The 13,411-nt window shown below is 51.4% G+C and overlaps 5 protein-coding genes across 5 annotated transcripts; 2 read left to right on the forward strand and 3 right to left on the reverse strand.

Moving 5' to 3' along the window:
• Positions 1 to 202: 202 nt before the first annotated feature.
• PC9H_009039 (uncharacterized protein) lies at positions 203 to 548 on the reverse strand (the record flags this gene model as incomplete). Its single annotated transcript, XM_036778546.1, has 2 exons — positions 203 to 464; positions 517 to 548. 2 exons carry the CDS (start codon positions 546 to 548, stop codon positions 203 to 205), a joined length of 294 nt encoding a protein of 97 aa, XP_036629974.1.
• Positions 549 to 5,099: 4,551 nt separating this feature from the next.
• PC9H_009040 (uncharacterized protein) lies at positions 5,100 to 8,004 on the reverse strand (the record flags this gene model as incomplete). Its single annotated transcript, XM_036778547.1, has 9 exons — positions 5,100 to 5,545; positions 5,599 to 6,362; positions 6,412 to 6,544; positions 6,591 to 6,764; positions 6,817 to 7,214; positions 7,265 to 7,413; positions 7,464 to 7,626; positions 7,672 to 7,865; positions 7,915 to 8,004. The coding sequence occupies 9 exons, from the start codon at positions 8,002 to 8,004 to the stop codon at positions 5,100 to 5,102; spliced, it is 2,511 nt and encodes an 836-aa protein (XP_036629975.1).
• A 358-nt stretch (positions 8,005 to 8,362) lies between these two features.
• On the reverse strand, positions 8,363 to 8,943 carry PC9H_009041 (uncharacterized protein; the record flags this gene model as incomplete). Its single annotated transcript, XM_036778548.1, has 3 exons — positions 8,363 to 8,460; positions 8,535 to 8,568; positions 8,626 to 8,943. 3 exons carry the CDS (start codon positions 8,941 to 8,943, stop codon positions 8,363 to 8,365), a joined length of 450 nt encoding a protein of 149 aa, XP_036629976.1.
• Positions 8,944 to 9,678: 735 nt separating this feature from the next.
• Positions 9,679 to 11,084, forward strand: PC9H_009042 (uncharacterized protein; the record flags this gene model as incomplete). The annotated part of the gene is made up of 2 exons (XM_036778549.1): positions 9,679 to 10,220; positions 10,274 to 11,084. The coding sequence occupies 2 exons, from the start codon at positions 9,679 to 9,681 to the stop codon at positions 11,082 to 11,084; spliced, it is 1,353 nt and encodes a 450-aa protein (XP_036629977.1).
• Positions 11,085 to 11,976: 892 nt separating this feature from the next.
• PC9H_009043 (uncharacterized protein) lies at positions 11,977 to 13,241 on the forward strand (the record flags this gene model as incomplete). Its single annotated transcript, XM_036778550.1, has 4 exons — positions 11,977 to 12,122; positions 12,163 to 12,855; positions 12,905 to 13,075; positions 13,124 to 13,241. 4 exons carry the CDS (start codon positions 11,977 to 11,979, stop codon positions 13,239 to 13,241), a joined length of 1,128 nt encoding a protein of 375 aa, XP_036629978.1.
• Between the last annotated feature and the right edge of the window lie 170 nt (positions 13,242 to 13,411).

Here is a 13,411-nt window from a genome sequence, read left to right on the forward strand (position 1 = left end):
GCCGCCAGGCGTCGACTAAGATGTTGGCGCTTGTACTCACATATGCGCCGGTCTCAGGTTTCTGCTCCGCCGACTGTGTGTTCGTGCCACGCTGTTCATACCACCTGCATGCGCTCGTCGCGGAGAACAGAGAGGCCGGATCAAAATTGGAGGCAGGATTGGGATTGAGGGTGCGAGCATCCAGACTGTGCATACAAACTACCTAGCAAGTCGTACTCGAGGGCAGGAGGCCGTGTGGTGTTTCACCGTTCGCGGCATTGTATATGTAGTCGAGGTCGACGGGTCCGTGGTGGGATGGGGCGGTGGGATGGGGTCGAACTGAGAGGTCGTGCCGCAAGATCCGTAACATGACCTCACCCACTTCGCAGCCAGCAATGGCGCAGTGTCTGTGAGGAATAGGGACGGGGATGGAGGGACGAGGTTTCAATGGTTGGGAGCAGAGCTTGGTGGAGGGCGAAGGTAAGCTGTGCTACTCCGTGAGTTCTTCGTGCAATCGTTACATTTCGCATTACTCACCTCGAGCTGATGTCAGTTGGCGAGGCTTGCATCCAGACGTCAAATGTGAAGGTGGTTACGAGTGCTTCTTCGAGCTCAAGAGGTTCGACGTGCGAGGGAGGGAGACAAGGGGGAAACGTCCCATCTGTCTGGTCTGAAACCACATCACCCAGAACCACGGCCTGACACGGGAGGGTATAGGTGGCCTCTCTACCTCCTGCAGTTGCGTTTCTTGTTCTGATATTGATATCGAGGCGCGCCTGGGGAGTGGTATCGACGGCGATCTGGGCTTCAGTGGCGGAGGAGGCTCGGATTCAAGTATCTGCAATGGGAGGCATACACACATGAGTACGTGCTCGACGGGGACATTCAGACACTATGGATGAACTCACCTTGTCTTCCAGACCCCGCCTCCATTCTTTGCCTCGTCATCCGAGCGAACATCGTCAACGCTGCGCCTCTTCACAGCAAGATTGCGCTGGTGGACAAGCCTCGCGGCTGCCGTACGCTTTTTCGCCGATTTACGCCTCGTCGGGGACGGCGCTGTCTTTACCGTTGCTTGCACCTTGGCCCCCGCATTCCCATCTGCATCGCAAGGCCCATCGCCGTGGACTCCTCCTCCTTCTCCCTGCCCGATGTTAGTACCTTCCTAGTCATGACGGCTCCGCCCATGCCGTCCTATTCCTCGACTCCGACCGCGCCCTCTCCCACCAGCCCGTCTGTATCGTGGTCGTTTCCCGAGTAAGTCCAGCAAATCGTGGGCGTTAATGCGGAGAGAGAGAGGTGGTGAGGGATAGCGGAAGTGCCGCCGTACGATTCCGACCGCTGAATAGACACCCCCCGCGCCTGTTACTTGGCATGGAGCGCTGCTGGTACCGTTCAGGAAACTCGCCGCTACTGCCCGTGTTTGCAAGGGGCACTGGCTGAGGTTGGATTCATCTGGAGTTGTTGCTTGTGGTAAGTTTTACTTGGTCTGAAGGATTAGGATTGACCATACCTCTGTGTCCTTGTATTCCCAGTGCACGGTGGCGATATCGACGAAAACGATTGAGGGCGAGTTGAGGACTGCCCCGCATTGTGGCGCTCGAACAAGCGCCACGTGCTTGATCCAACTCCGCTCCGTGAGCCGACTTCGTCCACCAAGCTTTCAACTGCTCACCAACCTCTCAACTGCGCACTACGACGATGACAGCAACGACAACGAGGGGATGATGGCCTGCCCCTTCGCCGCTCTCCCTATCTCTCCTCCGTTTCCTCCTCCGTGTCGACATTATGGAACAGTACTGCGCCGAACATGTGTAACCAATTTCGCTCGCTCCGAAGACAGACGCGTGTGCTGCCAGCAAAGCGAACGAGGGGATACAGGTGAGTTGCGGTGGATATGGTAAGATATCGCCCTAAAACAGTCAGGTGAGTCTCCACTCCATTAGGAAAACCATCTGGTTCATGTGGGCTTTAGTGGACGCGCACGATGGCTGCTGCAGGAGCGCGGACAAAGCCAAACACTGGCTAGGCCTGACGCCACCACTATCAAGTTCCTTCAGACATCAATGAATGCCCCACTTCCACCAGCCTCGCGCCTTGCGCAATCCGTCCACGACTGGCGCGTCCGGAGCTCTCACCCCACCGTTGTCTTCAAACTGGCGACCGTGTTACATCCCCCTTCGTGCCCTCACCCACACTCGTGGTTCACAGAGGAAGCTCGGAGGCGGAATGACACGCGCGCATATAGGGACATCAAATGCAACATCGGCAGTGTGTGGGTATCCGAGTCCGAGCGTACGGCCAGAGGAGGAGGGTTGGGAGGAAGGGGGATGTATAAGATAGGTGGCACATTCACGGTATGTCGTTGGAAGTTTGCGCGCATATACATACTTACAAACGGCAGGTGAGACAGGCTGAATGGCTGGCGGCAATTGGCTGGCTCGCTAGCGTGCAGCCCTCTTCGCCGCGATGCCCATAGTCACCCCCTCGATGGGGGAGCCCCTGTCTCCGTTTCTCCATCCTGCCATCGCATTCCCTCTTCGCCGACATCCCCGTAGCCACTCCCTCGTTGGGGGAGCCCCTATCTCCAACTTCTCCCTCCACCTCCCCTCGCCGCAATCCCCAAAGCCGCCCGCAACTTGTGCGGGCCCCTGTCTCGTAAACACGTCTTCGCAGGATGACGTCGACTCTTCCTCTCCTTTCGCCGTGATGCCTGTAGCCATCCTCTCGATGGGGGTGCCCCTGTCTTCCTTTCCCCCATCCTTCCATCACATTCCCTCTTCGCCGACATCCCCGTAGCCACCCCCTCGTTGGGGGAGCCCCTATCTCCAACTTCTCCCTCCACCTCCCCTCGCCGCAATCCCCGAAGCCACCCGCAACTTGTGCGGGCCCCTGTCTCATACACCCATCTCTGCACAATGGTGTGAACCCACCCTCTCCTTTCGCCGCAATGCCCATAGCCACTCCCTTGTTGGGGGAGCCCCTGTGTCACATGGTCGTCTTGCTCACTTGTCTGCGATGCCCATAACCACCTCCTTGTTTGCCCTACCCTGTTGTGCTTTTGCCCCCTCCGTTCGCCGTGATCACCGCTCATGGTGGACCAGTGTCTACCCGTCCTAGCACATTCGCCGTGGTCTCTTGACCTTGGGCCACCGTCTCTCACGTCTCCCATCTGCCTTTCGCCTCCGGCCTTTGATGCGCCCGGCCATCTGCTCATTCAAGTCTCTGCGCAGTAAGCGAGCTCTAACGCTTGTAACTTGTGGAAGGCAATGGTAAGTCTGAATATTCCAGCACTCACCTAACCTAACCTACCGAGACAGTCACTCGTAAACGAGCTCCGAAGATAATATACCGAAACCCGAAACCTCAACCCCCTAACATCCTAATGCCCTACAGCCCTAGTACGTTGGCTTGGGGGTTGTAATGGGTCCGGGTTAGAGCTTGCAAACGAGCTCTAACCCTTGTAGCTTGTATGCAATGTTAATTCCGACTACTCCTGCACTCACCTAACCTAACCAGCCGAGACAGTCGCTCGTAAACGAGCTCCAGATACAATATGCCAAAACCCTAAACCTCAACTCCCTAAGGTCCTAACGCCGTAAGGCCCTAATCCGTGGGCTTTCATTTGATGGTGAGTCCGCGTTAAAGCTTGTAAACGAGCTCTAATGCTTATTGTTTATAGGCAGTCCTTAATCCGAAAGATCAATTACCTAGCTGACAATATCACTTGTAACTGAGCTCTATTGGAAATATACGTGGATCCGAAGCTCCTGCCCCTTAAGTTCCTATCTCTGAAGGCTCTAATCCAAGTAAGTTGTTCGATTTCAAGAGAATAAGATAGGATTGCATGCATGAGAAGGCATGGAACCGCGTTAGAGCTCGCGTTTACGAGCTCTAACGCTCTAATACCAAGCCACATAGCTATCTAACTTGGTAGTTGAATAGTAAAATATCCATCTTTGTGTGATATATAACAGGGTTCTGGCCAATAAGTGATATGATAAGGTTGAAAGAAAGAGGTAGGGTAGCCCAGAAGTAGCAGTTTTGGGCCGACCTAACCCAGCACTAGGTCCGGAGTCAGTGGATAGAGCTCGTAAACGAGCTCTAACACTTCAATGAGAGACTCAATGGTGGGTCCGCGTTAGAGCTCGTTTACGAGCTCTAACGCTTTAAGATGAAGTTCAATGTTGGGACCGTTCAATGTTGGGACCGTCAGTGTGGCTACGAGTTGCTAAAGGATTTCAAGGTATATTTAATTTTGCTATCGTAGCCACACTGTGGCTACGAGTTTCTAAAACCGTCCCTGCCATTGGGTCGAGCCAGCAGCGACGGACCCAGTCGCCGGCCCAAATTGAAACTCCGTCCCGCTCCACTCATTACTAAGTAAAATATCGTAGCCACACTGTGGCTACGATATTGCTCATTCAATATTCAAAAGTATATTGAATTTGTCTACCGCTGAGCGTAGCCACACTGTGGCTACGAGTTACTAATATAGTATTTCAAGGTACATAAATTTTCTCACCGTAGCCACACTGTGGCTACGAGTTTCTAAAACCGTCCCTGCCATTGGGTTGAGCCAGCGACGACGGACCCGGTCGCCGGGCGGCCGAGATTGAAACTCCGTCGCGGCCCACTCATTACTAAGTAAAATATCGTAGCCACACTGTGGCTACGAATTGCTAATTAAGGTTTCAAATGTATATTCAATTTTTCTACCACTGAGCGTAGCCACAGTGTGGCTACGAGGTGCTAATATAATATTTCTAAGGTATATAAAATTTTCCCACCGTAGCCACAGTGTGGCTACGGATTTCTGACACTGTGTTTCGGTTATCCCCACCATCTATCTTAGCCCGGCCAGTGCTAGCACTGGCCGGGCCACCTTAGGCTGTAGTAACAATGCAATATGTAGCTACCGTGGTTGCAGGTCCATTACAATGTTTGCCTACCCGGCCAAATTTGGCTTATCTCTGGCTTATCTCTATCATATTATTATCTCTGGCTTATATTATCACTGATCTTATCATTTTATCACTGATCTTATTGTATCTGGGTTGATCTATGATGATCTTATCATTATCAAGCCAATGTTATCATTATCTACTATCATAGTATTGTTATCTTATCATATTCTTATCATATATTTCTTTTATAGTAGTATTTTCGCACAGTTCGGAACAATCGTCTAGCCAATCAGAATGATTCCTCCGTTCCGTATCCCTCGTTCCGTTCCGTACCCCTCGTTCCGTTCCGTACTCCTCGTCCCCCTCCCCCGCCGCTTCTTCTTCTTCTTCATCGTCGTCACCTTTGGTATCTTTACCCCACCATATCTCCTCGAAGCGACTGGCAAGTGCGTACCGAATATGTGCTTGCCGATGAGCATATGCGGACAGCCCAGCTAGGACGTCTGGTGGGCCGCTGCCGTTCGTTGCCTTGCTTTCCCATGTTCTAGCTTGATGTCGAAGGCTCACCAGTGTTCGACGCATCTCTTCTCTCAACAAATCCACCTCCTCCTCCCATCTACGTACACGGGACCATGCCTTTGCCCATTCAACTCTCAGAGCTACAGATCGTCTACATCAGCAAGATTGATAACCACCATGAAAGCTCACTTACCTGTATCCATCCCATCAGACATTGATTCCTCTGAGTAGTCCCCATCCACCCAGATCCAAGAAATTGTCCGGTAACCCTCCTTTGCCACTCTCCTCTCCTCTCCTACCGTCTCACCTTCAACCTGTGCATCACAGGCTACGTCACCCTCTTTGACACCCGTTTCCACCAGTATTGTATCCACTCCATCCTTCTCAACTTGTCGTGCCAGCCTTGTATGTCGCTCTGTTAATGTATCTGGGTCATCCATGCACCGGATGTGCTCCTGCTTCAACTGAGGCCATCCCACGTCGTGTGACATGTTCGTCAAGGCACGCCATGCAGCCTGGTACTTTTGCGTTTGAAGTTTAATGCGATCCTCGTTTCGTTCGATCAAAATACGTGCCCTGGTGTTTGCGTGCTGGTGTCTTGCGTTACGGTCCTTGTACCCAACGAGTCGTGCCTTGATGAAGAGGAGGGTGCGTAGCTCGTTGAGCGCCGACCGGCACTGGGCATCCCGTAACTCCTGCTCTATCTGGACGAGGCCTGGAGCGCATGTGAGACGTTCCTCGGGAGTAAGGGCAGAGGGCAGGAGCAGAGGGCAGGACTCAGCCTTCTCCTCATCTGGGGTGTCGCGAGTAGTGAGCTTGTGAATGACACATGGGGTGTAAATGCCCTGTAGGACTCTAAGCCGTGCTAGGGAGCGAGTAAGCTTTGTTCGCATGTCGACTCCGTTGAGTTTTTGAGCAGACCCCGAGGCCTTCTTGACGTATGCAGAAATTCGTCGCCTCTCGAGAAGTCAATGTCAGAATCAGGCACAGTGACTTGATAATGTACTGTGTCTCCTCAATCTCCAAGCCCTCAACGATGAAGCCACTCGGGCCCACTTCATGCAATGCAGGAACACCCTTTCCAGCATCCTCTGATTCCAACTTGGCTAACCGCAATCGAACGTCCGCCTCCGTAATCCCTAACGAAATGCATGAGAAAGGAGCACAGCCAAGAACTGAACTCACCATGGGATGGTATTTCATACGGGTTTGGCTTGCTCCCATCAGCTTCGAACGCCGATACCATAGCCTTCCATGTATCTATACGTTCGGCCTGCTTGGATGAGAATATCTCAAAGGACTCTTGTTGAACTTCACGCTCGGCAATCGCGAGTCGAAGACGTTTTGCAAAAAGTTGACCTGATATTAATTTGTTAGAGTTAGACAAGGCAATGAACGAGAGCATGCTCACCCATCCCTATAATCTTCTGCCAGTTCCAATGGCTCCAATGGTCGTTCAGCGTCTCAATCCTAGCTCCAGGTCCCATTGCGTGAGTGCTAGTCGAAGTTGCCCCGATGTTTGCCCATGGCCGTTCGATACCCTCACCATTGGTATGCCCAATGCCAGGCAGATAGTTTAAGGAGTACGTTCTTTGGCAGAACTGGGTGTGACCATGGATATGCAGTTTTGGAATCGCGAAGCGGATGGCGTTTGAGGCAATTTTAAGCCTGACGAGTGGTGGAAGTTTTTGAAGTCGTTCCAAAACGTGTTTCGACCATTGACACACGATATCATAGGATACGAGCTTGTTTAGCTTTGGATCATGGTGACGGAGGAGGGATGCGAGGCAATAGTCCATGTTGCAGTATCTGTATTGATTCGGAATTCAACACTGTTAAAAGTCAATCACATAACTCACCTTTCTCCAACTTGCAAATCTGCTGCGCCATTCCTTTGTATGATCTCGTGTCGGGCACACACTCCAAGACATACCCCGGTAGCAGCATACCCTCGTGAAAACTTAGTATTTGCGTAGTCGAGAGCGGCCAACCCACTGCACGTGCTCATCTCATCGGTATGTCAGTACTTCACCCATCCGTCGGGATGACGGTGCTTACCTCCTTTTGATCAGTTACTGTTAATATATACCGTCGGAAAGGTTCATTTTCCACAAAGTAGCTCCAATCGATGCCCAACCCAGGATCTTTCTCGACGGAAGAGACGATGCGACGTTTGAGTCGAAAACAAGCGTCGAGGGCCAGAAAAAGAGTATAGAGAAATCTAGGACTTCATGTTAGAACTGTTCCGCAGTTTAGGTTGACGTACTTTCGGTCTGGGGGTGCTGATTCCCAATCAAGAGGTAAGTTAACACCAGGCGTAGGACACGCAGGGCATTGGATTCCCAGCTCCCCATTACCCGTACCCAAGATCCCAGATGGAACGTGTGCCCTGCCACCTCGCTTCAGGGCTGTAAGGTATCTGTACTGACGAGTCATCCGTACGAACTCCTTGTAGTGCTTCTAGAGATGAATTGTTAGCATCAAGTTCTAGATGAAAAATAAGACCTACGGGAACTGAAGCAAACCCTCTGTTTTCTGTGAGCTTCTCCAATGCCATGTAATAGTCGTACATGGTAACCTTGCTTTGGAGTGCTTGCATGCGGTAATGTTCGAGAAGTGAAAACGTTGAGCATGTTTGAGGCTGGTCGATGGTTGCGGGAAATAGCCGGTGTCGAAGGAATTGTTGCCTCATTAAACCATATGTACCGACGTGCTCACAGGCACAGAAGTCGACCGCGATTTGGTGTATACCGTTCGTATGAAGCACAACAACATTGGAGGCACACGCAGGATGAGAGCAAGCGTCCCCTGGTGAGTGTCCAAGCTGAACCCGTAAGCCGATAGTCTTGAGTGAGGTGCGCAGAAAGCATTTTCCATTCCATTTCTAATTTCGTCAGCTGGTAATACCGCCAATGAAACAGGAATATTTATGCACCTCGATAATGTGGAAGGGACATTCAACATGCTTTCTGATACAGCAGGCGGAACACAAAAGGGTGGAGTGGAAGCAATCGCGACACCTGAACAGGGACTGCTCCTCTTCGACCGGCACCTTCTTGCAGGATCCGCAAGTATTGAGGGACGAGCAGCCTGGCCCCTCAATCCTCAAGAGTTCAAGTAGAAACTCACCAGCCACCGGTACCCATTCCTTGAGAGGATCGTCCTAGCCACAAGGATTGTCAGCTCCACAAAAACAGTATAGTAAGCCAGCAGTACGTACCAATGATGCGTAGCGTCTTGCCTTTGTTTTTTCATTGCCTTCAAACTTCCATGAGTCTTCGTTCATACAGAAGGTGAAGTCGAATCCATTAGATGATGCGGCCAGGACATTAGGAGGATCCAAGCGTGCCTGCTTCCTAGGCAGGGAGACTACCTCATTCGAAATGGGCAGGGAGACTACCTCATTCCTGACACGGCGTCCGTCAGCAGAGACTCGTCCGATGGATGCAATGAATGGCTCGTTGTTGAGTATGTCGTTGATGTCAACTTCGAAGACATCATTGGCGCGCTTTCGCTTAGTGTTCCTGCGTCGAGACATGGTGGGTGTGTGGATTTTTTGGGTTGTAGAGAGCGCACTCACAGTATGCAGTCAGGTATGTCGTGTATAGCCATTTCACTGATAGGATGGTGTAGAATGGATCGCTGGCGTCCAAATGAGGGTATGGAAACAGGAGATTCAACACACGCTACCCTCTGCGGTGTCAGTTAGTCACGTATTGCAGAGAATATTGCTACTTAGTTCGCCGCTGATCGTTCTCTGAGGAATCCGATCTTCGATGGTAGCAGCTAGGAGGATGCTAGGGGTGCGAGGCACGGTTGTTTGTTGTTGCTTGAGCGGCACCTTGACGCGGACCCGTGACACTATTTTCAACCCACATCGCCAAGTCAATTATTGCCAACAAGCCACTGAGGCCTGAGGTTGAAGGAATGAGCGGCGGTAAGCATTTCTGTTTAAGCTTCACATTACCTCCTTCAAACACCTCCGGGCTCCGACCTTGGAGCTAGGAGTGCACCTTCCTTCGCTGCGCCGGAGCGGCGTTTAACTTTTTCTTTCCCTTGTTATATTAGTTCCCTTTTCTGAACACATGCAATGCAATTTACTAACCTTTGCCGTTCCTATTCAGAGCGCAAGACGAGATCTGGCACCGTATTTTCTCCATGGGAACTGCCTGTGCGGTACGACACGTCAGTCGACTTGCACAACTTATTGGACGCGGCGGTCGCGAGGGGAAACCTTGAAGACCCCAGGTCTGAATTGCACGCCTTATCAGAGATGGGCGAGGAATCCGATCTCACCGACTTGGAGTCAGATGTGGACCCTGATGTTCCCGCTGATGGAGCAGAGAATGTTGGTTGCATGGATGACGCGAGGGATGGCGCGTCGAAGGAGAATGTGGCGAGTGGCGTAAACGGTCATGTTGTTGCCCGCAGGGAGATGGATAACGCGAGCGGCACAGATAGCCCGTCGATGGAGAACGCGGCGAGTGGCGTAGACGAACACATCATTGTGCGCGGAGGGGTGAGCGATCCAGATCGGGTTCAGAAATTGAATTCCAAGGCACGCAATAAGCAGAACAAACGAGCCAAACGCCGAGACCAGCGCGAGAGGCTGCTAGCGCAGGCCGGAACTTCCGTAAAGGCGGTTGCCACTCGACGCAGGGCTCAAAACCACCAAATAACCACGCAGTTTTGCGCCAGGGACAGTAACCGAGCATCCACAGCTTACATTGGTGTTCGCGACCGTATTCACTCCCCCAATGGGCAGGTCGCCGAGCTAGCGAAGCAGGGTTTCAAAGTTCTTCCCTGGGATCCAAGGTAAGCCAAAGCCGCCCCTTCCAAAGCAAAAAAAAACTCACCTAGTTCCACAGGAATGGGTTTCTTCTGGTAGATGAGCAGGGGCGAATTTTTGCAGGCGGTGCAAGCCCCCGAGCCCCCGGATGGTCTCAAGTTACTACGGATGCGTTTGAGGCCGTGATTCGCGCACGGAGGGGGTGTCGATTCACCCACAAGGAGTTGAATCACAGGAGGGGGAGATTTCCTGCGCTGACGAAGGGAATATCGTACGGTGGGGGTCAGCGTAGACCTATGCTGTTACGAAGTTCGAATAGAAATGCGGCCACGATGGACGCAATTATTGATAACCCCAACGTCAGACGAATTGCTGGAATGCAATCGAAATTGCTCCACACCATTGCACCGAAGCAAGGCCTATACTATAGGGAAACACTGGACAAGCTCATTGAGTCCCAGCCGGAGCTCAAGCGCAACGTTCAGAACAGCGACTTCGCATGTCTTTCAGTTAACCTTGGCCCCCATACTATATGTGTGGATCACACTGACTGTGTCAATCTTGCGACGGGACTGTGTGCAATCACCGCACTGGGTAACTTCGATCCGAAGAAAGGGGGGCATCTAATACTATGGGAGCTCAGATTAATGCTGGAGTTTCCTCCAGGTGCAACCATGTTAATACCGTCCGCATTACTTCGACATTCTAACGTACCCATTCAACCAAAGGAGGAGCGAGTTTCAATCACCCAGTATACGGCGGGAGGTATATTTCGATGGGTCGAAAATGGGTTCTGGAGAAATCTTGACTGTGCACCTCTTGAGAACCCCGAGCAGGATGGACAGGATCGATGGGAAAGGGGGCTCGATAGATTTGATAGATCCCTGTAGAATGTTGTTAGTAGTGGCAAAATGCAATAAGGTGGCACACAGTGAATTATGGTTGTAGTGCCCAATAATAATGCAACGACCTGGAATGATCCGATTGACGAACTTGACCAACATCATCGGAACTAACTACAAGCTTCCACCTGTACTCTGTCGAATCCAACAGAGATCGCTCACCGTTGTTTGAATCGCGATCGACGTCCCACAAGCCATATGCAGATTGGGTGGCAAGTGTCTAGCGTCTACCTGACTACGAAACAAGGTTCGTGTTCGCAACCTCGTTTCGTAGTCAGTCGCTAACATGCACTCGCACTTCAGATATCGACGCCGTGAAGAAAAATACGCACGGTGGAGTCGAGGGAATCCAATAGATGAAGGGATGAAGGGAAGGGAGGGGGCATTGAAGGTCGAGATAATCCAGGCTCAACAACAGAACTGCGTTCTGTGGAGCATTTCTGTAGGTGAGTGAACGACTCAATAGTTATGGCTGGGATAACCTACTTCGTCATTTTTAACAGTGCCAGTCAAGTGCCAGCATACATACTTTGAACCCCAGAGTCTCTCGTCAACAATCGTTGGCGTCAAGTTCAGCCTAGCTTCCACCGGCTGCATCCAGTTGTCCTCTCGCAGGAATAAATAAGTCTGGCTCACTGGTACGTAGGGCTTAGGAATGCACATAACTGACGTACACCCCAGTTGACAATACTGAACATATTTGATAGCGAGTACCCCTAATGTGTGATTCAAAAAGGATGCGACTTAGCCAAATTCAAGACTTGTCCCAACCGGGCGACCCTTGAACAGGATCACATAAATACCTCCAGTGTTCAAGACCGTTATCTCAGCACCCACGCTATTCAACATCATCGTCTTTTCTTTTTGACCTACTGCCATCATGTCTCAATCCCCATCGACTTGCAGACTACTCGTTTTTGGTCGCGACAAGAGTGTTCCATTCAGAAGACTCCCAGGCCCCTTCCTCTATCTGACTTGGGGGAAAATTGCCCAAGTCTTCTTTGAGAAGGATCAATACGTCTTCTCGTTTTCTATCTGCCGTACTCTGTTTTAACCAAGTGCTAAGTGGAATCATCAACTACCTCGAGTCAAGGGGTGTCCAGGTTCGATCCTTTGCAAACGCAGATGACCTGGGTCGAGCGCACGACGAGTTTTGCCAAAAAAACCACACGGATGGACGGCATGGAGCCCTTCCCAATCGTCACGAGCCGTGGCCGCTCCACAAGATATTTGCACGAATGTGTGAGGGCATCATGTACGACAACGATCCTCAGGGGTTTATTGATCTCTGGGAGAATGTACCGCCCTCCCCAGAGGCCCCCCCGTCATATGCAACCGACCCCCCTGCTTCGGAACACCCCTCGCTGGACTTGGACAACTCCTCGCGTCCCTCTGATGTTGACTTCGATGCACCCACTCCATGTCGTACAGGCCCAAGTCGAGATAGGTTGGCGCAACGTAGTCAACGGATTCGTACGGCACACTACAGACTTCATCAACAGGCAACGTCCTCTGAGGACGACATGGAGACCTGCGTCCAGCCCTCATCCACTGTTCCCTCGTTGGCTCCCTTGTCCCCATTCACAGATATTCAGCAACGGTCGCCTCCTTCCCCCTTCGGCAAAATGAACGTCACTCCCCCACCCGCCGCAGCGCCAGAACATCATGCATCCGATTTCTATCTCTCCTCAAATGCCAATGATGGCCCTTTCTGGCTGGTTCGGCTTGAACCTTCGCGCTCCTTCATGTTCCACGATCAGTAAGTTGAATTCTATTAGGTAGTCGTCATTGCTGAGATTATTGTACAGGCGCTCGGCCAATAATATCTTTGCCCAGTGGCATCAAGCTGGACGAGATGGCGATCGCTTGAAAACGACTGGAGTTGTAGATCTGCCCGACCGCATCCTACGTGATAACACAATCAGAAACCCGTTCTATGGAGTTCGTGGTGGTCGTAACCACGGAGTATTCAAGGACGCGTAGGTTTCTATTCAAAGTTCCTTAATGTGTCCTTACCCTGTTGATAGGGAGCGTGCTCAAGCCTTTTTCCTACTCGAATGTGAAGAGTGGAACAACACGTCCATGATCATTTGCAACAATTACAACCAGGCCGTTCACTGGGCTACTGACAGGCCCCCGCTCTAATATCTGCTCAACATGGCACAATAATCTAGATCGCGGTTTCTTTTCGCCAATTTGCATACCATTTACTCTGTCCCCAATAGTAGTTACTGCATTCCAAAGTTGGTTGACAATATATTGCATTATCTCGATCCAACTTGATCGTATGATGTACGGAGCATATTCTACAAGGA

Source organism: Pleurotus ostreatus (assembly GCF_014466165.1).
Source record: "Pleurotus ostreatus strain PC9 chromosome Unknown scaffold_6, whole genome shotgun sequence".
Lineage (NCBI taxonomy): Eukaryota > Fungi > Basidiomycota > Agaricomycetes > Agaricales > Pleurotaceae > Pleurotus > Pleurotus ostreatus.